Below are 27,997 nucleotides of genomic sequence, written 5' to 3' on the forward strand. Positions count from 1 at the left end.
TGTGTCATTTTATGATGAGAAAAGAAATTGTGATACCAGCATGGAGCGCTGGAAGAAAATAAATTAGAATCTAAGACAAATAATGAACTTTACAGCTGAAGGAAATCCAAAGGATAGCACAGAACATTAGAATAGTACAAGCATTTTGATTCTATAAAATCTACATGTGTCTTTATCTTTCTTTCCTTCCTATGTTTCCTCCCTCCCTTTCTTCCTAAAAACATCCTTAAGGCAGAGCTCAGTATGAATTTACAGTATTGAATACACGGCTTTATTTCAAGTAAGTTCATTAACACATACAGTAGAATTGGCAGGTTGATTTTTTGTTTTTGTTTTGAAGCTGTACTGCTACTGTTAAGAAACATGAATAGCATTTCTATTCAGCAACAGCCCTTCTCCCTTTATTTTCATACCATGTTGATGTGCCCCTATTTCTTCAGTGAAAAGATCTATAAAGGAATGAGGTGTTTTCATTTCTAAAAGTGAACATATCTGTGTAGTCAAAGGATTTCAATAATAAAAGTCTCAAATGTATTTTGCACTATCTACATATTCTTAAAAGTATTTTTTTATATCTGTGAATCATGAGCAAAATGAAAACATCTTAAAGATGGCAGTAGTTATCCAAGCACTGATTTAACAAGCCAAAACCTGAAGGTTTGAACTGCCACATTTGAATATTTAATACATCAGAGAGGATGTCTTTTTTTTTTAAATTATACTTTAAGTTCTAGGGTACATGTGCACAACGTGCAGGTTTGTTACATATCTATACACGTGCCATGTTGGTGTGCTGCACCCATTAACTCATCATTTACATTAGGCATATCTCCTAATGCTATCCCTCCCCGCTCCCCCCACCCCACAACAGGCTGTCTTATGAAGGTTATCAATGGTTCTGAAGGCCAGCTTTAAAAATTCACAGAACTGAAAAAGTACATGTCAGATTACTGCAAAAGGATAAAGCATGGTTTGAGGTTCTGTGGAAACCAGTGAAATCAATGTCCATTACCCAAAAAGTAAAATATAATATGAGAGTTCAGAATTTGAGGATATTCAAAGGAAAATTATATTTAAAATAAATATATATTAATTAAACCTGAAATAGAATACTTTTTCACAGTTGATTTAGGTGAAACATCCTCTTGAATACTGGCAACAACAATGTTATCTTCTTTTACTTACAAGTTAAATGCCCAAATTAGAATGTAATTCCTTCACAGATTCCAAGTTGGTATTTCAAAGTATAATAAATATGTACAGCTAGTATAGATCAATAAAAATACATACTAGGATCAGGCATGCTGGCTCATGCCTATAATCCCAGCACTTTGGGAGGCTGAGGCAGGTGGATCATGAGGTCAGGAGTTTGAGACCAGCCTGGCCAACATGGTGAAACTCTGTCTCTACTAAGAATACAAAAATCAGCTGGGTGTGGTGGCAGGTGCCTGTAATCCTAGCTCCTCGGGAGGCTGAGGCAGGAGAGTCATTTGAACCCAGGAGGTGGAGACTGCAATGAGCCAAGATCATGGCATTGCACTCCAGCCTGGGCAACAGGGTGAGACTCTGTCAAAAAAAAAAAAAAAAAACTAAAGAATAATAAAGACAGAAGTGGATAAAAAGTTAATTTGCTATGACTTGAAGACATGATTTTGTAACTTCTTTTGTAACTTCAGTCATTCTTGATATGAATTTCCAGCATGAGACAAATCACTTTGAGATTGATTATTATAACTACATCTACTAAAACACAGATAAAAAGCAAAGCACTATAAAGAAAAATTTGAAAGTCTGGAAAGGGACCTTTGTGGCCTCCTGAGAGAAGCTTTTGCAAGTACCACATTGTTCTCTAAATTTCTATATTTTTCTGGGCAAAGAAATAATTATGTACCTGTGTTTCTTAATGTCATTTATTCCATTCTTCAGATTTCCCAGCCTTTCTGTTGGATTTTGCCTAAAACAATAATTTGTAAAAGGCAATTTATAATAATTATATTTATAATAATTATAATTCAGAAAATTTTAAATTAAAACTTAACATCTATTTGTTAATTCATTCATTCATTCATTCATTAAAAAACATGCATGAAGTTGCTACTGTAGACCAGACATCTGAGTTTAGGGAGGTGAAAAGACATGACCTCCTCCCTGGAGGAGCCACAGTTAAATTAGACTTTGGAGTGTATATATATATGTGTGTATAAGGTATGAATAAATACTTTAAAGAACAAGCAGGCGCTGTCTTGCCAACTGTGCTGAGAAAACCGGGGCAAGCTTTAGAGAATCATTTACATCTAAGCTGAAATCTTAGAAGCATGCAGGAATTCATACTGGCAACCCATAGCTAGGTTTTTAGTTCTAAATTATACTAAATTGTAATGCTTTTTTAAAAGTTCAAATAGGAAAAAAACAGCAAAATGAATTTTAAACAAAAAAAATCCAGAAGTCTCCTATTCTCCGATAAATTATTTTTAATGGTAAGTAGAAGCTGGGGTAATTTAAAATAAGAACAGAGGAGCACTTTTTAAAAAATGAAGATGGAAAGAGGTCATATAATAACACTTCATTATCACGACTAATTTTCTTTCAAAATAACAAGATTATTATAAATAAATTACTCCTATTTTATATTGTGAAAATTTATGTGGCACATGAGAAAATTCGTAATGCGTATATAATGCCTAGTGATCAACTCAGGGTATTAAGGATGTCCGTTGCCTGAGTACAATACATTTTTGTTAAGTATTCAATTGTCCTCTTTGAACATTGAATTTATTCCTTTTATCTTACTGTATAATTACCTATTTAACCCACTTCCCTTCAGCCTCCCCTCTCCCTTCCAAGTCCCTGATATCTACATTTCCGTTTTCTATCTCCACATGTGTTCAAATTTTTTAGCTCTTACATAGAAACAAGAACATTGAATATTTGTCTTTTTGTGTCTGGCTTATTTCACTTAAGATAATGACCTTCAGTTCCTTCCACGTTGCTGAAAATGATATGACTTCATTCTTTTTAATTGCTGAAATAGTAAATTACTCCTTTTTTAGCCTAAGGTTTGTGGTTTATTTTGCTCTCTAACAGATAAAGATGATATCCAAAGGTTGTCTGAAAAATTTAGATCTTTTCTTAAACTACTTCATAAGTAGGTACTGTGATTCTGTAATGTGAGGTCAACTAAAACTCCCTGCACTGCAAAATTGAAAATGACTTCCTTTAAATATAATTTGCCTATATAAAAACAGCACAAAAAGTAAATATGCACCTAATTTTAAAATGTGTAGAAACAGAAACCGAAGCCTTTAGACTTTCTTCAAGACAAGGGGTTACTGACTGTCATTCTCACCTGCAAAGCCTCCGAATCAAATCCTCAGGTCGTCGTGTTATCTTCCTGGGAAAATCCATTTTTTCAATTCCTTTGAGAATCAAATTGTAGGTCATCATTTGGTCAACCCCAGAAAAGGGTGGGCTAGAGAAAATCCAGAACAGGACACATTAATAACAGGGTCTGAGATCACATTTGGAATGAATTTCTTTCTTCCTTCTTTCCTTCCCTCCCTTCTTTCATTTCTTCCTCTCTCTGTCTTAGTTGTTTTACAACAAATTTAGATATATCCTAGAAAATCATCTCACTAATTTAATATCGCTTATCACACAATACACACACACATGCACATACAGGTAATTGGTCATGTGTCGATAATCACTAAAAATAAAATAAAGAAAGGGACAGAGAAGGTGTGATTTTTTGAGATACAGTAAATAAGAAAAGCCTCTCATAAGCTGACAATTGTGCAGACGTATGAATAAAGAGAGGGAAGGAAGTGAATGCACCGCACCACTACCTGTGGCAGACAGTTCTAAGACAGGAAGCACAAAGGCCATGAGTCAGGAGTGGGCCTGGGAGGTCCTGCATAGTGAAGTGGGCAGTGTGGCTGGTGGAGTGAGGAAGCAAGAGGGGAGTACATAGATGAGGACAGCATCGCATAGATGAAGTGGGCTATCGGAAGGACCTGGGGATACATTCTGAGCAGGATGATCTAAATTAGAGCAGCCAGAGTAAGGTTTTCCTAATGTGTGGAGGATAAACTATGATGGTGGTAGTGAGAAAGTCAGGGGCAAGGAGCCCCAGTAACCTTGCCTAGCATGGTAATGTTGAAAGTAGTGAGATATGGCTGGATTCTACATCTACTTAGACTGTGCAATAGGCTGAATGTCTGTGTTCCACCAAATTAATTTGTTGAAACCCTAATCCCATTGTGATGGTATTTGGAGGTGAGGCCTGTGGGAGGTAATTAAATCAGAAGGGTGAAGCCCTCATGAATGGGACTGGTGCCATTCTAAGGAAAAGCTAGGGAGCTAGTTGCCTGGCTTTTGGCCATGTGAGGATACAAGGAGAAGTCAGCAGTAACTCAGATTAGGGTGCTCACCATAACCCAACCATCCTGGTAATCCGATCTGGGACTTCCAACCTGCAGCTGTGAAAAATACATGTTTGCTGCTTAAGCCACCCAGTTTATAGTATTTTGCTATAGCAGCCCAAGCTGACTAAGACACATAGTAAAGCCATCAAAGTTTGCTAATGGGGTGAATAAGGCATGTGGGAGAAACAAAGAATTCAAGAATGATGCTAAAGTGTTTTGGCCTTGTTGCAGTTATTTCCTAAGAGGAGAAAGACGGAGTTGGGATGGTGTGCAGAGCGGGTTATGGGGAAGGGAATCAAGAGTTATGTTTTAAACATCCAAATGGAAATGCTAAGCAGGAAGGTAGATTTATGACATAGGCATTTAGGAAAGGGGTTAAGGCTCAAAGTGTGACTTGGGGAGTCATCAGACAGTATTTATGGCCATGAGAACTGATGGTATCATCAAGAGAGTGAGTGGGTAAAAAGAGAGAATAGAGGTCAAGAACTGAATTGGTCCAATGTTGAGAGGTAGGAAGATGACAAGAATCTAGCAATGGAGACTGAGAAGGAGCCACCAATGTGGGAAAAGAACAGAGAAGAAAATTCTAGAAGCCAAGTGAAGAGAGTATTTATTTATTTATTTATTTATCTATCTATCTATTTATTTTAGAGGGAGTCTCACTCTGTCGTCAGGCTGGAGTGCAGTGGTGCAATCTCGGCTCACTGCAACCTCCACCTCCTGGGTTCAAGTGATTCTCCTGCCTCAGCCTCCCAGGTAGCTGGGACTACAGGGGCACACCACCATGCCCAGCTAATTTTTGTATTTTTAGTGGAGATGGAGTTTCACCATGTTGGCCAGGATGGTCTCAATTTCTTGACCTCGTGATCCGCCCGCCTTAGCCTCCCAAAGTGCTGGGATTACAGGCACAAGTCACAACACTCACCCGAGAGTATTTTTTAAAAAGTACTGCTAAGATCAGTAAACAAAGACTGAGAATTGGCCACTGAATTTGGATAACATTTTAACTCATATACTTTGCTTTCAAAAACACTTTCGAGACCGGGCATGGTGGCTCACACCTGTAATCCTGGCACTTTGAGAGGATGAGGCGGGAAGATTACCTGAGGTTAGAAGTTCGAGACCAGCCTGGCCAACATGACAAAACCCTGTCTCTACTAAAAATACAAAAATCAGCTGGGCATAGTGGTGGGCACCTATAATCCCAGCTACTCAGGAAGCTCAGGCAGGAGAATCGCTTGAACTCGGGAGGCAGAGGCTGCAGTGAGCTGAGACTGCCTCACTGCACTCCAGCCTGGGCAACAGAGAAAGACTCCATCTCAAAAATAAATAAATAATAAAAACACTTTCATATTTATTCTATTATGCCATTTAATTTTTGAAAATTAAAGATGACTTTCCATGAACTACTTTGCTATATATTAGTCATACTGGAGACCTTGTGTTACTGAGCTTTCCCACTCTAGGTAATAAACGAGACAGTCAGTGTACCAACTTTTTACTAAACTATATTTCACTTGTAAAGAAAATGAGGCAGGAAACCAAAAACATTGTTATGATATATTCAACTTATTTATATATTAACACTATTGGTTTTTTTTTTTAATTTTCATTTCCCTCCTATGCTCTAGAGTTCAGGGCATTTAAAGTTAACCTTTCTCATGCCCTACCCAGAAAATCATTTACAGGTCAAACAAAACAATTGTTACAAAAACAGTTTCTTGGCCTAGTGTGATGGCTCACACTTGTAATCTCAGCACTTTTGGAAGCTGAGATGAGTGGACTGCTTGAGCCCAGGAGCTTGAGCCCAGCCTGGGTAACACAGTAAGATCCCATTTCTGCAAAAAAATTTTAAAAGTTAGCTGGGCATGGTGGCATGTGCCTGTAGTCCCATCTACTCTGGAGGCTGAAGCAAGAGGATTGCTTGAGCCCAGAAGGTGGAGGCTGCAGTGACCAGTGATCACACCACTTCATTGTAGCCTGGGTGATAGAGTGACACCGTGTCTCAACAAACAAAACAAAACAATTTCTCACCTTCTTTATGACCTACTCCTTCTAATATGTTATTCCAGCTGGTGAAAACTGAGATACATATCTGATTACCTACAGAAGCCAGCATGTATCTCTTACAAATGCAGCTGACAAATTTCCCAGAGAAACAAATTTTTGAAATAGAATTCGTTGTGCCCAAGCCCTTAAACAACTTTTCTCTGAATGACTGAATATTTTCTCTTCCTTCCTTCAGAATCTTAAGCAATGAATATTTGAAAATAATTACAGACAATATAAAATGGTCTTTCATATTTGTTTGCCCAATGCATGTGGAAAAAGGTGTAAAATGTAGCCACAGATAGTCTAACACTGAAATTTGTAGTGTAGAAAGTTCAAGAAGATTCTATGAAACTCTTTTCGTAAAGTATGTGTTAAGACTTGTATCTTCACCAATAGACTCGTTCTAGTATTTCTTAAACCATTCCAAATGCAAATCCTCTCTGAAATTAAGACTGAGAATATTTGGTTATAAAGGGTTATAAGGATGATCAAATCAGTTAACCAGAAATGGAGCTAGAAAACCAGAAAGAAAATTGATTTGAATTCTGTGTGTGTATGCCCATGCATTGTATCATAAACACATATAGAAGGAAGGTGCGTCACATTTAGTCAGAAGATCTAGTATTATGTTACTGATCTTGGACAGGTAGCTCTCTCACCTGGTTTTCTAATCTATAAAATGTAAATCATAAAATAATCATAATAAAAATGTAAATCATAAAATAATCATAATAAAAATTCCTGACTTATCTTCCACACAAGCTTGTCAAAACTAAACTACATAATACACATGTAAGTGCTTTGTAAAATGTAAAGTACTTTACAAATGTGAGGTAATATCACATATAGTCTGTGTATGTGTGTTTGCATGGGTGTGTAATGTGTGTATGTACATTTAAATATTTGAGATCCTGGATTCATTAACACAGTCCTTTAATCTCTTTGGGAATGACAATTCAATTTTCACTGCTAAAACCCCTGCAGTGCCTAGTCTCTGTTCATTAGCACCTCTAGAAAGCAGCTGACAAGAGGATTAAAATTTAAATCCAGAAATGGTGCTTTGTTCTAGCATTTCTGGTTAATGATATGTTGGGAAGATGGATAATTTCAGTTTAATTGATCAATGGATTTAACTGAACTCAGATTGCTGTTTTCTCCATTACACAAAAAAGAGGAAATAATAACACAGCCCACAACTTTCATTCCTTCTCTTATTATTATGCTGAATTATTAAAGCCTTCATACTTAATTTGTTATCTACAGTAATAGGTCTTGCCACGTTAGGTAAACCACAGCAGTTTTATATTCCTTTCCTTTGCCTTCCTGAATCTTTTCTTTACGTTATAACCAGCAAGTTCACTGTATGTGAAACAATGTCATGAGAAAAAGGTATCATACTTAATCGAAGACATTTTCAAAATGTTACGCTCTTAAAGTATATACAATTTATCACTAGTTAGGTTATTTTTGCATTTCTCTGAAGAGGTGGCTGCATAAACTTGAAGGTACATACTTGCCCGTTAGGAGCTCATACACTAGAATTCCCAGTGACCAGAAATCCACACTGAAGTCATGTCCCTTGTTGAGAATGACTTCAGGAGCTACATATTCTGGAGTCCCACAGAATGTCCATGTTTTCTGTCCAGACCCTATTTTCTTCGCAAATCCAAAGTCAACCTGGTAAAGAACGGCAAAGAAATTGTGCAGAAACCATAAAATTCATGCTCCTCTTTAAGCCTCCCTCTTACCTCTGAAATCTGCTTTCTACACCCCACCCTTCTTTTTATACCATGCACACACACACACACACAAAGAGAGAGAGAGAGAGACAGACAGACAGACAAAGAGACAGAGAGACCACCTCGTGTATTCCTTTGCAGGGTCAGGTGTGTATCTAGCTGGACTGCGGAAAGTTCCATGCACATACCTCTCTGCCCACGACCCCTAGAGGATATGGACGAATGGCTTAGCAAAGGGGAGCCATAACAACAACTTTGAAGCACAGGGCAAGCAGGACTAAACACATGTTTAATTCAAAAGTGGTATTATTTGGGAAGAAGAGACAAGGAAGAAATGATGGACACCTGTGCAAGTAAAGCTCCTTCATGAATGTAAAAATAATAACAAAATTGAGAGTTTGGGAAATGGACTAATGCTGAGAAGGGGGGCTTAAAACTCTGGACAGTCTTTAAAAACCATCATACACAATGTCTGCACCCTACACATTTTGGCAGTCGAAAGCAAAGTCAGGGTAATATCATGCCAACTTTGTCTGGGCTCTATACACTTCTTGTCTCTCAGGAAGGCGAGTGGTGGGTAGTATCTACATTAACTTACTTATTCGGAAAACATACATTCAGCACCCAGTCAAGGTCAGGCTTTGTGCTAGGCCTATAGATACAGAGTTAACTCTGAGACTTCAGTGCATTAGCAAAATGTACACAAACATGATTAATATTATATCATGTTATACATGATATAATTGAGCAAAGTATAAATTCATAGGGCAAAAATCATATATGTCGAGAACATTAGGGAGATGATGGTTGGGGAAGATGTTATTAGCAGGTGACATCTGAGCTTGGCCCTGACTGAGGATTAGGAACTCTCCCAGGGTAATGAATCAGTGCTACCGTCCTCTGTTTTCGCAAAATAGACCTTTCCTCTTCTCTGAGGCCCTATTCAAAGAACTCCGTGCACAGAATAGACAGAAAAAAAGCTGGAGCTACAGAAGGGCCCCTCATTGAATCAAAGCAGTGTATATGATCGAAATCCTTCCCTGCAAAACACACAGTTGGTTTTCTTTCACAGGGGTATTTAGCAAATACTTTTCATCTCCAATATATACAGATATTATTCTAATAAAACTATCCTCCACCTTCCTCAAACAAACAGTCACAAATTGTTTCTGGGCTTCAGCGTTTCACATTTCACATAGCCTTTCTCAATAATACAGCAACAATCTTGGCTAAAAAATAAATAAACAAGGTTCACATAACAAAATAAGCCCTCATCTAAAAAAAGTATGAGTCATTGAACTATAAAATCCAGCCCCTATTTATTTATTCAAATATTGGTATTTAAAATCTTAATTTACCTTAAATAAACCCCTTAGAAATTTACCATTTTACTGATTGCTTTTAGTATTTATCACACAACAGCAAGGATTTTCCTATTGGAAAAAAGGAATTTAAACAATCTAATTTGAAGTGGGCTTTTGCTGATTTTTTCATCCACACAGAATGACTCACAGTGATTATATCTACTGTGTGGTTGGGAATATTACAAAATTAAAATTTGTAACCAGCTGAGACTAGCACATCAACGTATTCCTCAGAGAAAGAACCAATATGAAAATCCTAGCTAATTTTATAAAGACCGAAATTTAAAAGGCAAGAAAGTAATGTTTATAACTGCATTTGTATGCACACAAATATGAAAATATTCTGTTTTGTCGGTTTATAACAGACTTTTGATGCATTTCTTTATTAATTGCATTTAAGTTTTCCTCATAAGGATCACTGGAAGCTTACTAGCTATTTAGGAGAATTTCTCTAGCTCTGAAAGTGGTATATTTCCATTTGAATTGCTGGTTTAGCTTTTGTAATATTTGCATATTGGCCTAAAGAGATGGCAATACTTACATTAAAATTTCAAGACTGATGTAAATGTATCGCTTTCTTTATCTCCTTTGATCATATCAACTTTGGTCTAATCCATTTCGTCAGCGGAAACTGGACACTCAGACCTATTTAAGACAAGTGCCTAATATAGAAGGCCCCAAATCTTCTACATCAAGTTTTGTATATTTTCTATAAAAATCATGCTATGTCTGTCTTGTACCACCATGGATACTACCAGAAAGTCTCAGTCTTTTTTCACCCCAGCTCTTCTAGACAACAGAAAGTTAATAAATAACTCAATGAATATTTATTGAGTACCACTATATACCAAAAAGACTCACTGAGGAGGTAGCATTTGAGCAGATTTGAGTAGAAATCTCAGTGAGGTAAGTAAGAGAGCTCTGTAAGCATCTGAGCGGCAGTCGTGCCGCCAAAAGGAAGAGCCAGTGAAAAGGCCTGAGATGGAATTATGCATGGCAGGATCAAGAACTGGCAAGAAGGCCAGCGTGGCTGGGCAAAAATGGATGAGGGGAAAAGAGGCAAGAAGTGAGAGCATTGTGGGTTTGTAAACCACAGAAATAACTTCAGATTTTTTTCTTTTCTAAGAAATCACAGTAAGATTAACAGAAGGGGTATGGCATGCCCTGACATGTTTTAAAGGGATCAATCTAGGAGACAAGAAAATAGACACCCGCCCCCTTTTTTTTCAAATTCTACTAACAAAACTGAGGTTTCAAGAAGAGCACCCCCCCTTTTTTTCAAATTCTACTAGCAAAACTGAGGTTTCAAGACGAGTACCTGAGGAAGTTGTACACAGGTTTGCCCTTGTCTCTATTAAATTCTCATTATTAACGATGGCGTACATCATGCTGAAAACATCATCTCCAAAGATTTTAATAAACTAGAAGGTTTTAAAATGATTCTAAATCTGCACTGATGATTGCATCATTCAGAAATAGAAAAATTTGCATTGTGGCTTGCTGGAGCTGGTATCCAGTAAGTATGAACTCTTTCCCAGAAGTTTCTCTCTGGGTCAGTAAATTTGTCAGATATTGGTTCTCTTGGTCACATAAAAATGGACACAAAATGACCAGTCTAATTAAACCAGATGATTCATGGTGACATGCCATTCCAAAAAAAATATTTATGTGGCATTTTTAGTGTACTTCCTTTACCCAGGTCTAGACAAGGGTAAAATGGAATCTGTTTAACATGTCCACCAACAACCAAAGTTGATTTAATGTCTTTCTGCTACTAACGTCCATCCACTAAAAGAGGCAACAATGGATGGTTTCGATTGAGTGGAAGTGAAAGTGAAAGAGGCTAAGATACGGGATGAATGAGTCTTTCCAAGTAATGACCCACTCTTTATGTTTGGTGGACAGATTCAGCTGAAATACCTAAGAGTATTTAGTAGGAGGTGGGCGAGATGAAGGGAAGACTTGCATACCCCAGGACAAACAGGAAATATTTTTTGAGGCTCATCTCATATGCCACCACTTATTTGAAGTCTTACTTGAATTTACAGAACCAATTCCCTTCTCCTGTGAGGTTCTGTAACACTTTTTATATTCCAGAATTACATCCCTGGTGCCAGTGGTGTCTAGTTGTGAATAAATCTAGCTCCTTCGAAAAGGCAATGTATCCTATACATTTTGTACCCCTATAGCATTTGCAACACAGATGTTCAACCTGTGTTTGGTGAAAAAAAAAAAGAATTGAATGAAGAGATAATCATTAATGTCAGTTTTAGTAAGACATAATGAGGTTTAGGAAGGTCATGGATACTTGTCTATAGTAAAATTCGAACCAGGTTCAAAGGGAATCTTCTTCTTATATAAATTGATGAGGAAGTAGAAGGTGTTTAAGTGAGAAGCAACAGCATGTGTTAAGCACATTGGTGAGAGAAACTTAACTGTCAAGTACAGCTAATAATGGTCTGGCTAATAATGGTCTGGCAATAAAAATATGGTTTGAGTTGGTGATTATTTTTAATTTTCAATTTAAAAAATAATTAATACATACAAAATAATGTGACATATAAACAAGTTATAAAGCATGAGAATAAAAACACCCCTGCACCTACCAACAGTTTAATAACTAAACAGAACCAACACAGAAGCCTTCTGTCTTCCTCCCACCATGCCCTCTTGCTCACTGCCCAGAGGTCCCACTACCCTGACTTTTGTGTTCATCGTTTGCTTGCATTGATTTCTAATTTATCCACAAATCTAATATCCTTACTTTATAGTTTTTTTAAATTTTAGATAAATCTTAACATATTTGATCTTGGGCAAATGTCTTTTTTACTTAAAAATTATATTTGTCAATTTAATCTATACTCTATATAGTCCACTATTTTCACTGCTGTGTTATAATACCATTGGATTAACATAGCATGAATTTTTGTCCATTTTGCTGTTGACAGACATGTGTGTTACTTCCAATCGTGTATTATTGCAAAAATGCTTCTATTAACATCATTTTCTAGGTTACGCAGTAGAAATGTATACAAGAGTAAAAATGCTGGGTCAAAGACACGGTTTCTCCAACTTTACTAGATATTGCCAAAATTTTCCAAAGGGATTGTATGATATTGCCACCCCTTTGTATAAGAGTTCTGACCGCTCTACATCTTCACCATCATTTAGTAATATAAACTTTATATTTTTTGCCACCTGTGAGTATAAAATCACTGTGGTCTTCACTTGCCTTTCCTCCACTAATAGTTTGAGTTATAGCATTATAATTAGTTCTCATATCTGAGGGAGCAATTTATTCCCACACTGTTTTCCTTGTTTATCTTCAGAAATGTGTTGTCTATTTTTGGCCCTTGGTTACTCTACATAAGTTTTAGAATCAGTTTGCCAAGCTTCACAAAAGGTTCTGCTGGAATTTCCATTGGAAGTGTATTTAATTTGTAGCTGAGGAGTGATTCAGAAACGCAGGTTTCTTCCATCTTAGGGCTGTGTCAACTTCCAATTGGCTACGTTCATTAACAAGCCAGAAAGAGTGCATAAAGATCAGCTGCAAACAATTTTTACAGTTCAGGTCTGATAGTGGTAAAGATCACTTTTGCTCACATTTCACTATCTAGAACTATGCCACAAGGTCACAACTAACCAGAAAGAAGTCTGAGATATACTGTCTAGCTCTGTAACCAGAAGAGAGAAAAAGCCATATTACCTATTAATTTAGGTCTTTTAAACATCTTTCCATAAATTTTTATGTTTCTCAATAAAGCTTTTATACACTTTTGTTAGAGTTAGCTCTAGATACATATTTCCGTGCTTTTTGTAAATGGCATTTTTATGCCTATGTATCAACTATGTTTCTGGTACTTAAAAATACACTAAGTTATTGTATTATTAATCTTACACCCATAACTATACTAAACTCTCTACTTGATTCTTTTTTTTAACTTTTATTTTAGGTCCATGTATACATGTGCAGGTTTGTTATATAAGTAAATTGTGAGTCACGGGGGTTTGGTGTACAGATTATCTCATCATCCAGGTAATAAGCATAGTACCTGATAGGTAGTTTTTTGATCCTCTCCTTCCTGTTATCCTCCACCCTCAAGTAGGTCCTGGTGCCTATTATTCCCTTCTTTGTGTCCATATATACTCAATGTTTAGCTCCCACTTATAAGTGAGAGCAGGCAGTATTTGGTTTTCTGTTCCTGTGTTAGTTCTCTTAGAATAATGGCCTCCAGCTCCAAACATGTTGCTGTAAAGTACATGATTTCATAACTTTTTATGTTTGTGTAGTATTCCATGTTATATATGTACAACATTTTCTTTACTGTTGTTGGGGATTTAGGTTGATTCCATGTTTTTGCTATTGGGAATAGTGCTGTAATGAACATATGTGTGCATGTGTCTTTATGGTAGAATGATTTATATACCTTTGGGTATATACCCAATAATGAGACTGTTGGGTTGCATGGCAATTTTAAGTTCTTTGAGAAATTGCCACACTGCTTTCCACAATAGCTGAACTAATTTACAATCCCCTCAGCAGTGTAAGTGTTCTCTTTTCTCTGCAACCTTGCCAGTATGTTATTTTTGATTTTGTAATGTTAGCCATTATGGCTGGTGTGAGATAGTATCTCACTGTGGTTTTTATTTGCACTTCTCCCATGATTAGTAATGTTGAGCATTTTTTTCATATGCTTGTTTGCCACATGTATGTCTTCTTTTGAGACGTGTCTGTTCATGTCCCTTGCCAATTTTTAAATGGGATTGCTTTTCTTCTTGTCAATTTGTTTAAGCTTCTTATAGATCCTGGATGTTAGACTTGTGTCAGATGCCTAGTTTGCAAAAGTTTTCTCCCATCTGTAGGTTATCTATTTACCCTGTTGTTACTTTTTTTTTTTTTTTTTTTGAGACAGGGTCTCACTCAGTCACCCAGGCTGGAGTGCAGTGGCATGATCTTGGCTCACTGCAGCCTCAACCTCCTGGGCTAAAGCAATCCTCCCATCTCAGCCTCCCAAGTAAGCAAAACTACAGGCGTGAAAAACCACACCCAGCTAATTTTTATATTTTTTGTAGAGACGGGGTTTCACCATGTTGCCCAGGCTGATCTCGAACTCCTGAACTCAAGCAATCCTCCCTCCTCGGGTGTCCCAAAGCGCAGGGATTATAGGCACTGTGCCTGGCCTCTTGTTACATTTTGGATTTCCACAGATTTAATCATATCACCTGGAAGGTTTTATTGTTCACTTTTCAATCCCTCTTTTAATTTTATTCATATTTTTCTGCATTGGGACCTCCTGTAAAATACCAAATAGAAGTGCTTATACCACTGACTTTTGAGAGTTAGTGGTATACTTCCAATGTCTCATAATTATGTACAGTGTTTGCCCTAAATTTTCTAAGGTATCATTCATTAGGTTAATAAAATTATTTTTCTTATTAATACACTAAGATAAAATATCTTAGCAAACTAAGCACTGAATGTAGAAATACGTTAAAATTTTCTCAGCATCTATTAAGGTAGTTATATAATGTTTTTCTCATTTAATCTGGTAAAGTGGGATTTAGTAAAATTTTTAAGACTTCACTCTTTTAGAGCAATCAGTGAAACTGAAAGGAATGACACAGAGATTTCCTATATAATTCCTGCTCACATATATAAATAGCTTTCCCCATTATCAACATCCCTCGCCAGAGAGAAACACTTGTTACAATTAATGAACCTATATTGATACATCACGAACACCCAAAGTCCACCTGTTACATAAAGATTCACTCTTAGTGTTGCATATTTTATGGATTTGGACACATGTATATGGACAGGTATCCACCGTTGCAGTATCATACAGAGTATTTTCACTGCCCTAAAAATCCTCTGTGTCCTGCCTATTCATTTCTACTCCCCTGCCCCAAACCCCACCAACTACTAATCTTTTTGCTGTCTCCAATAGTTTTGCCTTTTACAAAATGTCATTTAGTTGGAATAATGAAGTATGTAAGCTTTGTGGATTGGCTTTTTTCACTTAATAATATGCATTTTGTTTTTTCGCGTCTTTTCGCAGTTTGATAACTCATTTCTTTTTAGCACTGAAAAATACTCCACTGTCTGGATTTAGCACTGTTTATCCATTCACCTACTGACGGATACTGTGGCTGCTTCCAAGTTTTGGCAGTTATGATTAAAGCTGCTATAAACTTCTGTGTATGGTTTTTTGTGTAAACAGAAGTTTTCAACTGCTTTCCATGAATATCAAGAAACGTGACTGTTGGATCATATGGTAAAGGTATGAGTAGTTATGCAAGAAACCTCCAAACTGCCTGTCAAAGTGGCTGAACCATTTGCATTCCTATCAGCGTTTGGTGTTGCCATTGTTCTAGAATTTAGCCACTCTAATAGGTGTGTAGTGGTATCTCATTGCTTTGATTTGCAATTCCCTAAAGACTTATGATTTTGAACATCTTTCATATGCTTATTTGAGATCTGTATATCTTCTGTGGTGCGGTGTCTCTTCAGGTCTTTTGCCCATTATTTAATCAAGTTGTTTGTTTTCTTATGGTTTAAAGCATTTTATATATTTTTATAATAATCCTTTATCAAGTATGTTTTTTACAAATATTTTCTCCCAGTCAGTGGCTTGTCTTCTAATTCTCTTAACAGTCTTTCACAGAGCAGAAGTTTTCGTTTGGTTTGTTTGTTCATTTGTTTTGAGACAGGGTCTCACTCTGTCACCCAGGCTGGAGCGCAGTGGCATGATCTCTGCTCAATGCAGCTGCAACCTCCTGGTCTCAGGCAATCCTCCTACCTCAGCCTCCCAAGTAGCTGGGACTGCAGGTGTGAGCCACCACGCCCAGCTAATTTTTTTGTGTTTTTTGTAGAGATGAGGTTTCACCATGTTGGTCAGGCTGCTCTCAAACTCCTGAGCTCAAGTGATCCACCTACCTTGGCTTCTCAAAGTGCTAGGATTACAGATATGTGCCACTGGGCCCAGCCAAGAAGCTTTTAATTTTAATGAAGTCCAGTTTATCAATTATTTCTCTCATGGATCTTGCCTTTGGTGTTGTATCTAAAAAGTCATTGCCATATTCATAGTCCTCTAGATTTCCTCCTATGTTATCTTCTAGGAGTTTTATTGTTTTGCATTATACATTTAGGTCTTTGATCCATTTTGAGTTAATTTTCATGAAGGGTACATGGTCTGTATCTAGATTTACTTTTTAGCGTCTGGATGTCTCATTGTTCCAGCAGTATTTGCTGAAAAGACTATCTTTGCTCCACGTATTGCTTCGCTTATTTGTCAAATATCAATTGACTATGTTTACATGGATCTATTTCTGGGCTCTATATTTTGTTCCATTGATCTATTTGTCTTTCCTTTTGTCAGTTCCACACTGTCTTCAGTATGGTAGCTTTACAGTATGTCTTGACATTGGGAAGTGTCAGTCCTCCAACTTTGTTTTCCTTCAATGTTACACTGGCTATTCTGGGTCTCTTGCCTCCATATATAAACTTTAGAATGAGTTTCTCACCATACACAAAATAACCTGCTGAGATTTTTATTGAAATTGAATTTTTTTTTTTTTAGGCGGAGTCTTGCTCTGTCGCCCAGGCTGGAGTGCAGTGGTGAGATCTCGGCTCACTGCAAGCTCCACTTCCCAGGTTCACACCATTCTCCTGCCTCAGCCTCCCGAGTAGCTGAGGCTACAGGCACCCGCTACGATGCCTGGCTAATTTTTTGTATTTTTAGTAGAGATGGGGTTTCACCGTGTTAGCCAGGATGGTCTTGATCTCCTGACCTTGTGATCCGCCCACCTCAGCCTCCCAAACAAATTGAATTGAATTTATAGATCAAGTTGGGAAGAACTGACATCTTAAGGATACTGTTAAAGAGAACTAAATATGGCCTGAGAAGGACTCCATATTTCTATATTTGAGTCCTTGTGGATGAACTGCAACCTAACCTAGTAGGTAGACAAGATTGAAAACCTAACTTAGGAGTATGCACCTGTAACAACAGCTGAGTCTTAGCCAATCCCAGAAGCCATACTTCAACTACTCATACGCTGCTGAATGTTCGAACTGTGTTCAAATAAGGAAGACCTGTAACCAATCCAGCTGTTTCTGTACCTTCCGATTTCTGTAGGTCACTTCCCTTTTTTTGTCTGTATATTTGTTCTGACCATGAGGCACCCCGGGAATCTCCCTGAATCTGCTGTGATTCTGGGGCTGCCCAATTCATGAATCACTCATTGATCAGTTAAATTCCTTTACATTTAATTCAGCTGAAGTTTTTCTTTTAACAATACTGAGTCTTTCAATCGATGAACATGGAATACTCTCCATTTATTTTAGTTTTTTTCATTTCTTTCATCAAAATTTTGTAGTTTTCCTCATAGATCTTACATATATTTAGTTATATTTAAACCTATTTCATTTTTGTGAGTACTAATGTAAATGGTATAGTGTTTTTAACTTCAAATTCTACTTGTTCATTGCTAGTATATAGGAAAGTGATTGATTTTTGCATGTTAGCCTTGTATCCTGCAACCTTGCTGTAAGTGCTTTTTAGTTCCATGAAATTTGTTGTTGTTGTTGATTCTTTAAGATTTTCTACATAGATAATCATATCATCTGTGAGCAAAGACTTTTATTTCTTTCTTCCAAATCCATACGCCCTGTATTTCCTTGTCTTGCTGCATTAACTAGGACTTCCAGTGTGATATTGAAAAGGAGTGGTAAGACATCCTTGCCTTATTCCTGATCTTAGTGGAAAAGTTTCTGGTTTCTCACCATTAAGTATGATGTGAGCTGTAGGCTTTTTGTAGATATTCTTTATCATGTCAAGAAAGTTCTCCTCTGTTCCTAGTTTACTGAGAGTTTTTATCATGGATGAGTATTTGACTTTGTCAAATGGCTTTTCTGCATTTATTGATATGATAATATAATGCTTTTTTTTCAGCCTGCTGGTGTAATGGATTATATTCATTGATTTTCAAATATTGAACCAGTCTTGAACACCTGGAATAAATTTTACTTGGTTGTGGTATATAATCCTTTGTATACATTGTTGGATTCTATTTGCCAATATTTTGCTGGGAGCTTCTGCATCTATATTCATGGGAGATATTGGTCTGTAGTTTTTTTTTTTTCCTGGAATGTCTATGTCTGCTTTTGGTATTAGAGTAATAATGGCCTCATAAAATCAGTTATGGAGTATTCCTTCTGCTTTATCTTCTGAAAGACATGGTAGAGAATCAGTATAATTTCTTATGTAAATGTTGACTGGAATTCACCAGTAAACCCATCTAAGCCTGGTTCTTTGTGCTCTGGAAGGTTATTAATTATTGATTTAACTTCTTTAATAGATATAGGCCTATTCAGATTGCCTATTCCTCTTGTGTGACTTTTGACAGATTGTGTCTTTCAAGGAATTAGTCCAGTTCACCTAGATTATCAAATTTGTAGACACAGAGCTCTTCACAGTATTCTTTTATTATTAATTTAATATCCATGGAATATGTAGAATCCATATCCATGAAATATATGGAATTCATGTGCCCTCTTTCATTTCTGATATTAGTAATTTATATCTTCACTCTTTCACTCTTTTTTTTTCTTAGTTAATCTGGATAGAGACTTATTGATTTTATTGATCTTTTCAAATAACTTTTGGTTTCATTCATTCTTATATGCTAAGCAACATGCTAAGTTCAACAGTAAACACCCTAGCATAGTTTGCCATTATAGGGCTATCAGTATAGAAAGGCAGATAGATGATAGGCAATAATATCAACGTTTAATATGTCTTGTATTATATTTTCTTATACTCAATATAAGTAAGATTAAGTTGCTCTGTTAACACATCCTGTGCAAAAGCATGTGGGCAGACTCTGAATTTTAGCTGAGGTGCATTACTCACATGAGTTAATACATTCATATAGGACATTTATTGATGAGCAGCAGCTGAGATTTATTGGATTATTATTTGTTAGAGTAAAACCAAGTTTTCTCCTGAAGAATCGCAAAAAAGGCTAGCTATTATATAAATGCTTCATAGGTTGAGAACAAAGTCGGCTTTCTTTTAAATTCTGTAAGTATTGTCATAATCTTAATATTGTTAGTGATTCATTCACTACAACCAGAAGAAAGGTTCTTAACCTTCATCAGCTCTTCTTGGCCTGAAAAGTGCAGTAAGATATAGGAAACTCTGGGATGGGCAGGTAAGATATAATGATGTGAGAGTTTCCATGATCCTTTAGTTCTTTAATCTCCACTCAGTGTGATTTCTGATAAAAACAGCTTGAACCCAGGTGAGATTCATTTTGGAAAAACTCAGGCTGACAATCTCAATCATGACTAAGGAATAAGAGTAGAATGAGGTCTTAATCCCTCACCACAAACTCATAATCTATAATTATTAAGAAAGGACACACCACTACAGACTCCAAAGACACACTTCCAAACCCAGACTTTTCTCCTCTTATTTAGGCCTTTTTTTTTCCTGGGCTTTCCCTGGTTTTCCTCTGCTGAAAAAACAAACAGACCAGCAAACTTTCCCTTACTTGCCTCCCTTAGGTATCTGACCCCTCATAGATATTGCCAAGAATTGATGAAGGAGGATGAAAATGCCACTTACAGGAATTTGCAGAATGAGACCAAAGTCATTCTTATAAGACATTGTGTCCAAAACTGGACTGCCCACAGTGTCCATCACCCAGATGGAAGTTCTGTTGTACTGCCACAGGGCACACCCCACCCTAGGCCACCCTTTGCAGACTCCATCCCACTGCAGTCCGCTGAGAAGCCTCAGCTAAAACAGCTCTGGCTGGGCTGCCAGCCCAATCAGTTCCCATTTTTGCTACTTGATGAAACTTGCTTAATGTCCCAGTATATGATCAAATTTTGTTAATGTGTATTCTCCACCTATTGGGAACAATATTCTACAAGCCCATTAGATGAAGTGTATTATTTGTGTTTTATACATCTTCTAAAGCTTTAGTGATTTTGGATCTAAATGTTCTACCAGTTCCTGAGGAACATATATTAAAATTTCTGCAATTGCTCATATGTCCTTATCTGCCAAATTCCTATTATTTTTATTTTTGAAGAATTTTATTAGGTAAATAGAATATTAGGATTTTCATATCACTTTGGTGAAATTGGCCTTTCATGATCATGTGGTAACCCCATTTATCTCTAGGAATTCCACCCTTTTAATTCTAACCTTTGTGCATCCTCATATTTTAAGCATATCTCTTGTAAACATCACATAGGTGATTTTTGTTTGTTTGTTTGTTTTGAGACAGAGTCTTGCTCTGTTGCCCAGGCTGGAGTGCAGTGGCACGATCTCGGCTCACTGTAAGCTCTGCCTCCCAGGTTCACGCCATTCTCCTGCCTCAGCCTCCCGAGGAGCTGGGACTACAGGTGCCTGCCACCATGCCTGGCTAATTTTTTGTATTTTTAGTAGAGATGGGCTTTCACCATGTTAGACAGGATGGTCTCGATCTCCTGACCTCATGATCCGCCCGCCTCGGCCTCCCAAACTGCTGGGATTACAGGCTTGAGCCATTGCACCTGGCCAATTTTTATTTTTTAAATGTATTTGACAATGGTTTTTGCCTGAAGAGTTAAGTCCATTTACATATACTGGGTCTCTTTTCTGTTTCCTTAATTTATGCTTTCTGTTTGATTATTTTTGGATTTTCTGTTTCCTTTTTGTGGCCTTCTTTTAAAATAACATTTTCTCAAAAAAAGAATTTGATCCTTCTATTTTAATTCCCATTATACCCACTCTCAGTTTGCATGCTACTGTTGTTCAGTTATTTCACCTTTTTTACATTTTAATACTATCTATTGGAATAATTATTACTTTATGCCATAATTTTTTAACAAGGTAACATGTTTACCATTTCTTTGTGATCACCACTCCTTGTGGCATACCAGATCCTTCATCAGGGATCATTTTTCTTCTCTCTTAAGCATATCCTTTGTATGTAGAAGTAAACACCCTTTATCTTTGTCTGAAAATGTCTTTCTTTCACCCTTTCTGAAAGACAGTTTCCCTGGACATGGAGTTTTTCATTTACTTTTTTTCAGAACTTTAAATTCTACTGCATTCTAGCTTCTATTGTTGCTGTTGAGATGTCAACTGAAAGGTTAATTTTTATTCCTTTATATATAAACTATCTTTTCTCCTTGGGATAACTTTTTTTTTTTTTTTTTTTTTTTTTTTTTTTTTGAGACGGAGTCTCGCTCTGTCACCCAGCCTGGAGTGCAGTGGCGCGATCTCCGCTCACTGCAAGCTCCGCCTCCCGGGTTCACGCCATTCTCCTGCCTCAGCCTCCCGAGTAGCTGGGATTACAGGCGCCCGCCACCACGCCCGGCTAATTTTTTTGTATTTTTAGTAGAGACGGGGTTTCACCATGTTAGCCAGGATGGTCTCGATCTCCTGACCTCGTGATCCGCCCGCCTCGGCCTCCCAAAGTGCTGGGATTACAGGCGTGAGCCACCGCGCCCGGCGGGATAACTCTTAAGACTTTATGTTTGTTTTTGTTTTGTACTTTCACTACTACAGTAGCAAACATCTGTGATATCCTTTTGCTATTCTGAAGTGTCTCATCCCACAGTGAATTAGAGCAGGCCCTGTGTAGCCAACAGAATACACTGGAAGTGCTAGTGTGTGACTTTCAAGAGCAGGTCTTCCAAAAGCTTTGTAGCTTTTTCATTGTCTTTTGGATGACCCACCCAGAGGGAAGCCAGCTGCCATGAGTTATTCAATCAGTCCCAGGAAGAGGCCCACCTGGAGAAGAATTAAGGCACCCAACTAACAGCCAGCATCAGCTTGCAGCACATGAGGGAGTCACCTTGGATTCGGTTCCTCTAGTCTAATGGGTCTCTGAGCCTCCAGGTGACTGCAGCCCCCGACACCATCTGACTGTAACTTCCTGAGAGACCTCAAGCAAAATCACTTCCAAATTCCCGACCCACAGAAACCTGAGATCATAAATGATTATTGTTGTTTTAAGCCATTATATTTTGGAGTGGTTTGTTATGTAAAATGGGAACTTTGTTTATCCCAGTTTAGAATTGTGGGGGTCCCTTTACCTGATGATTGGTGTCATTTTTAATTTCTGGAAATTTTTTAGTTTCTATTTCTTAAAGATTGCTTTTCCCACATTCTCTATATGATTTTTGTCTACGACTCCACTCTATTCTCCAACTCTTTTCATTTCTCTTTCTTATGTTCCATGTTTTTATGTCTCTATTCTATGTAAATTACTTAAATGTATCTTTCAGTTCACAGATTTTTTTCTTTGTTGGGTCAATCATATGCTATTTAACCTTTATGCTACAATTTTTTAAATTGATTTATAAGAAATAAAATCCATATATTTTTAGTGTACAGTTCATTGAATTTTAATGCATATTATACTGATGTAGCTGCAACCACTATACTGTCAAGATAGAGGCATTCCCGTTATTTCAAAAGATTCCCTCAAGCTCCTTTCCAGTCAAATGTTTTTCTCAGAGACAACCATTATATTTATGTCTGCCACCTGTTCTAGAACTTTGATACAAGGAATCATGCAGAAGATACTCTTCTGTGTGTGGCTTCCTTTGGTTGTCAGTTTAAAAAATGCATTCATGTTGTTCCTTTTTATTGGTGAGCAGCATTCCATTGCTGGGTAGACTACTATATGTTTATACATTCAGTTGATGATGGGTATTTTGGCTGTTTCCAATTTGGGGGCTATTAGGAATAAAGTTGTTATAAAATTTGTGGCCAAGATATTTGAAGGCATGATTTCAGTTTACCTGGATAAATACCAAAAAAGTGGAATTTCTTGTCATGGAATAGGTATACGTTTGACTCAATGAAAAACTGACTAGCTATTCTTTGAAATGGTTTACAAATTTCTTTTTCTACTAGAAATGTAGGGGAATAGCCTCACCAAAACTTGGTATTATAAATCTTTTTAAGTAGGTATGAAATGGTAAATCTGTGGTTTTAATCTGCATTTCCTTGATGACTACTGACGTGACTTACTGACCATTTCTATATTTTCTTTTGTGAAGTGTTTTTTTTAATAGATACACTTTAAGTTCTGGGATACACGTGCAGAACATGCAAGTTTGTTACATAGGTATACACGTGCCATGGTAGTTTGCTGCACCCATCAACCTGTCATCTACATTAGGTATTTCTCCTAATGCTATCCCTCCCCCAGACCCCCCAGCCCCCGACAGGCCCCGGTGTGTGATGTTCCCCTCCCTGGGTCCATGTGTTCTCATCGTTCTACTCCCACTTAGAGGGAGAACATGCAGTGTTTGGTTTTCTGTTCCTGTGTTAATTTGCTGAGAATGACGGTTTCCAGCTTCATCCATGTCCCTGCAAAAGACATGAACTCATCCATTTTTATGGCTGCATAGTATTCCATGGTGTACATGTGCCACATTTTCTTTATCTAGTCTATCATTGATGGGCATTTGAATTGGTTCCAACCCTTGCTATTGTGAATACTGCTGCAATAAACATACATGTGCATGTGTCTTTATAGTAGAACTATTTATAATCCTTTGGTTATATACCCAGTAATGGGATTGCTCGGTCAAATAGTATTTCTGGTTCTAGATCCTTGAGGAATCGCCATACTGTCTTCCACAACGGTTGAACTAATTTACACTCCCATCAACAGTGTAAAAGAATCCCTATTTCTCCACATTCTCTCCATCATCTGTTATTTCCAGACTTCTTAATGATTGCCCTTCTAACTGGCGTGAGCTGGTATCTCATTGTGGTTTTGATTTGCATTTCCCTAATGACCAGTGATGATGAGCTTTCTTTCATATGTTTTTTGCACACATAAATGTCTTCTTTTGAGAAGCGTCTGTTCGTCTCCTTTGCCCACTTTTTGATGGTTTTTTTTCTTGTAAATTTTTTTAAGTTGCTTGTAGATTCTGGATATTAGCCCTTTGTCAGATGGGTAGATTGCAAAAATTTTCTCCCATTCTGTAGGTTGCCTGTTCACTCTGATGACAGTTTGTTTTGCTGTGCAGAAGCTCCTTAGTTAAATTAGATCCCATTTGTCAATTTTGGCTTTGGTTGCCATTGCTTTTGGTGTTTTAGTCACAAAGTCTTTGCCCATGCCTATGCCCTGAATGGTACCGCCTAGGTTTCCTTCTAGGGTTTTTATGGTTTTAGGCCTTACATTTAAGTCTTTATCTTGAGTTAATTTTTGTATAAGATGTAAGGAAGGGGTCCAGTTTCAGTTTTCTGCGTATGACTAGCCAGTTTTTCCTGACACCATTTATTGATTAGGGAATCCTTTCCCCATTGCTTGTTTTTGTCAGGTTTGTCAAAGATCAGATGGTTGTAGACGTGTGGCATTATTTCTGAGGTCTCTGTTCATTTCCATTGGTCTATATATCTGTTTTGGGACCAGTACCATGCTATTTTGGTTACTGTAGTCTTGCAGAATAGTTTGAAGTCAGGTAGCATGATGCCTCCAGCTTTGTTCTTTTTGATTAGAATTGTCTTGGCTATACAGGCTCTTTTTTGGTTCCACATGAAATTGAAAGTAATTTTTTCTAATTCTGTGAAGAAAGTCAGTGGTAGCTTGATGGGGATAGCATTGAATCTATAAATGATTCTTCCTACCCATGAGCATGGAATGTTTTTCTATTCGTTTGTGTCCTCTCTTATTTCCTTGAGCAGTGGTTTGTAGTTCTCCTTGAAGAGGTCCTTCACATCCCTTGTAAGTTGTATTCCTAGGTTTTTTATTCTCGTTGCAGCAATTGTGAAAAGGAGTTCACTCATGATTCAGCTCTCTGTGTATTATTGGTGTATAAGAATGCTTCTAATTTTGACACATAGATTTTGTATCCTGAGACTTTGCTGAAGTTGCTTATCAGCTTTAGGAGATTTTGGGCTGAGATGATAGGGTTTTCTAAATATACAATCATGTCATCTGCAAACAGAGACAATTTGACTTCCTCTCTTACTATTTGAATACGCTTTATTTCTTTCTCTTGCCTGATTGCCCTGGCCAGAACTTCCAATACTATGTTGAATAGGAGTGGTGACAGAAGGCATCCTTGTCTTCTGCTGGTTTTCAAAGGGAATGCTTCCAGCTTTTGTCCATTCAGTATGATATAGGCTGTGGGTTTGTCATAAATAGCTGTTATTATTTTGAGATACGTTCCATCAATGCCTAGTTTATTGAGAGTTTTTAGCATAAAGGGGTGCTGAATTTTGTCAAAGGCCTTTTCTGCATCTATTGAGATAATCATGTGGTTTTTGTCATTCATTCTCTTTATCTAATGAATTACATTTATTTATTTGCATATGTTGAGCCAGCCTTGCATCCCAGGGATGAAGCTGACTTGATCGTGGTGGATAAAGTTTTGTATGTGCTGCTGGATTCGGTTTGCCAGTACCTTATTGAAGATTTTCACATCGATGTTCATCAGGGATATTAGCCTGAAATTTTCTGTTTTTGTTGTGTCTCTGCCAGATTTTGGTATCAGGATGATGCTGGCCTCATAAAATGAGTTAGGGAGGAGTTCCTCTTTTTCTATTGTTTGGAATAGTTTCAGAAGGAGTGGTACCAGCTCCTCTTTGTACCTCTGTTAGAATTTGGCTGTGAATCCATCTGGTCTTGGGCTTTTTCTTATTGGTAGGCTATTAATTACTGCCTCAATTTCAGAACTTGTTATTCGTCTATGCAGGGATTCGACTTCTTCCTGGTTTAGCCTTGGGAGGGTGTATGTGTCCAATAATTTATCCACCGCTAGATTTTCTAGTTTATTTGCGTAGAAGTGTTTATAGCAGTCTCTGATGGTAGTTTGTATTTCTGTGGGATCAGTGGTGATATCCCCTTTATCATTTTTTACTGTGTCTATTTGATTCTTCTCTCTTCTTTATTAGTCTGGCTAGTGGTCTATTTTGTAAATCTTTTCAAGAAACCAGCTCCTAGATTCATTGATTTTTGAAGGGTTTTTCATGTCTCTATCTTCTTCAGTTCTGTTCTGATCTTAGTTATTTCTTGTTTTCTACTAGCTTTTGAATTTGTTTGCCCTTGCTTCTCTAGTTCTTTTAATTGTGATGTTAGGGTGTTGATTTTAGATCTTTCCCACTTTCTCCTGTGGGCATTTAGTGCTATAAATTTCCCTCTTTAGCTGTGTCCCAGAAATTCTGGTATGTTGTGTCTTTGTTCTCATTGGTTTCAAACAGCTTATTTATTTCTGCCCTAATTTTGTTATTTACCCAGTAGTCATTCAGGAGCAGGTTGTTCAGTTGCCACGTAGTTGTGCAGTTTTGAGTGAGTTTCTTAATCCTGAGTTCTAATTTGATTGCCCTGTTGTCTGAGAGACTTAGGATTTCCGTTCGTTTGCATTTGCTGAGGAGTGTTTTATTTCCAATTATGTGGTCGATTTTAGAATAAGTGTGATGTAGTGCTGAGAAGAATATATATTCTGTTGATTTGCAGTGGAGAGTTCTGTAGACATCTACTAGGTCTGCTTGGTCCAGAGCTGACAGCAATTCCTGAATATTAAATATTCCAGGAATATTTAAAATTCCTGTTAATTTTCTGTCCATTGATCTGTCTAATGTTGACAGTGGAGTGTTAATGTCTCCCACTATTATTATGTAGGAGTCTAAGTCTCTTTGTAGGTCTGTAAGAACTTGCTTTATGAATCTGGGTTCTCCTGTATTGGGTGCATACATATTTAGGATAGTTAGCTCTTCTGGTTGCATTGATCCCTTTACCACTATGTAATGCCCTTCTTTGTCTTTTTATATCTTTGTTGGTTTAACGTTTGTTTTATCAGAGACTAGGATTGCAACCCCTGCATTCTTTTGCGTTCCATTTGCTTGGTAAATATTCCTCCATCCCTGCATTTTGAGCCTATGTGTGTCTTTGCACATGAGATGGTTCTCCTGAAAACAGCACACTGATGCATCTTGACTCTATCCAATTTGCCAGTCTGTGTCTTTTAATTGGGGCATTTAGCTTGTTTACATTTAAGGTTAATATTATTATGTGTGAATTTGATCCTGTCATTATGATGATAGCTGCTTATTTTGCCCATTAGTTGATGCGGTTTCTTCATAGTGTCGATGTTCTTTACAATTTGGAATGTTTTTGCAGTGGCTGGTACCGGTTTTTCCTTCCCATATTTAGTGCTTCCTTCAGAAGCTCTTGTAAGGCAGTCCTCGTAGTGACAAAATCTTTCAGCATTTGCTTCTCTGTAAAGGATTTTATTTTTCCTGGTTTTGGGAATTTTCAGCCTTTTTGTGCGTTTTTTCCTCACTTACATGGATTTATCTACCTTTGGTATTAGATGTTGGTGACCTTCAGATGGGGTTTTTGGGTGGAAGTCCTTTTTGTTGATGTTGATGCTATTCCTTTCTGTTTGTTA

At 37.3% G+C, this 27,997-nt stretch overlaps 1 protein-coding gene across 3 annotated transcripts in view; it reads right to left on the bottom strand.

Moving 5' to 3' along the window:
- The window catches only part of PRKG2 (protein kinase cGMP-dependent 2), a 126,921-nt gene that overhangs the window by 14,986 nt on the left and 83,938 nt on the right, over positions 1-27,997 (bottom strand). For all 3 annotated transcript variants that reach the window (XM_019025079.4, XM_019025078.3, XM_031010232.3), the window contains exons 15-17: positions 7,990-8,153; positions 3,347-3,469; positions 1,892-1,954 (exon numbers count right to left, since the gene is read on the bottom strand). In XM_019025079.4, the coding sequence (XP_018880624.1) occupies positions 1,892-1,954; positions 3,347-3,469; positions 7,990-8,153 (350 nt within the window). The remainder of the gene's footprint in view (positions 1-1,891; positions 1,955-3,346; positions 3,470-7,989; positions 8,154-27,997) is intronic.

The sequence above is a fragment of the Gorilla gorilla genome, chromosome 3, assembly GCF_029281585.2.
Source record: "Gorilla gorilla gorilla isolate KB3781 chromosome 3, NHGRI_mGorGor1-v2.1_pri, whole genome shotgun sequence".
NCBI classification, from domain to species: Eukaryota; Metazoa; Chordata; class Mammalia; order Primates; family Hominidae; genus Gorilla; species Gorilla gorilla.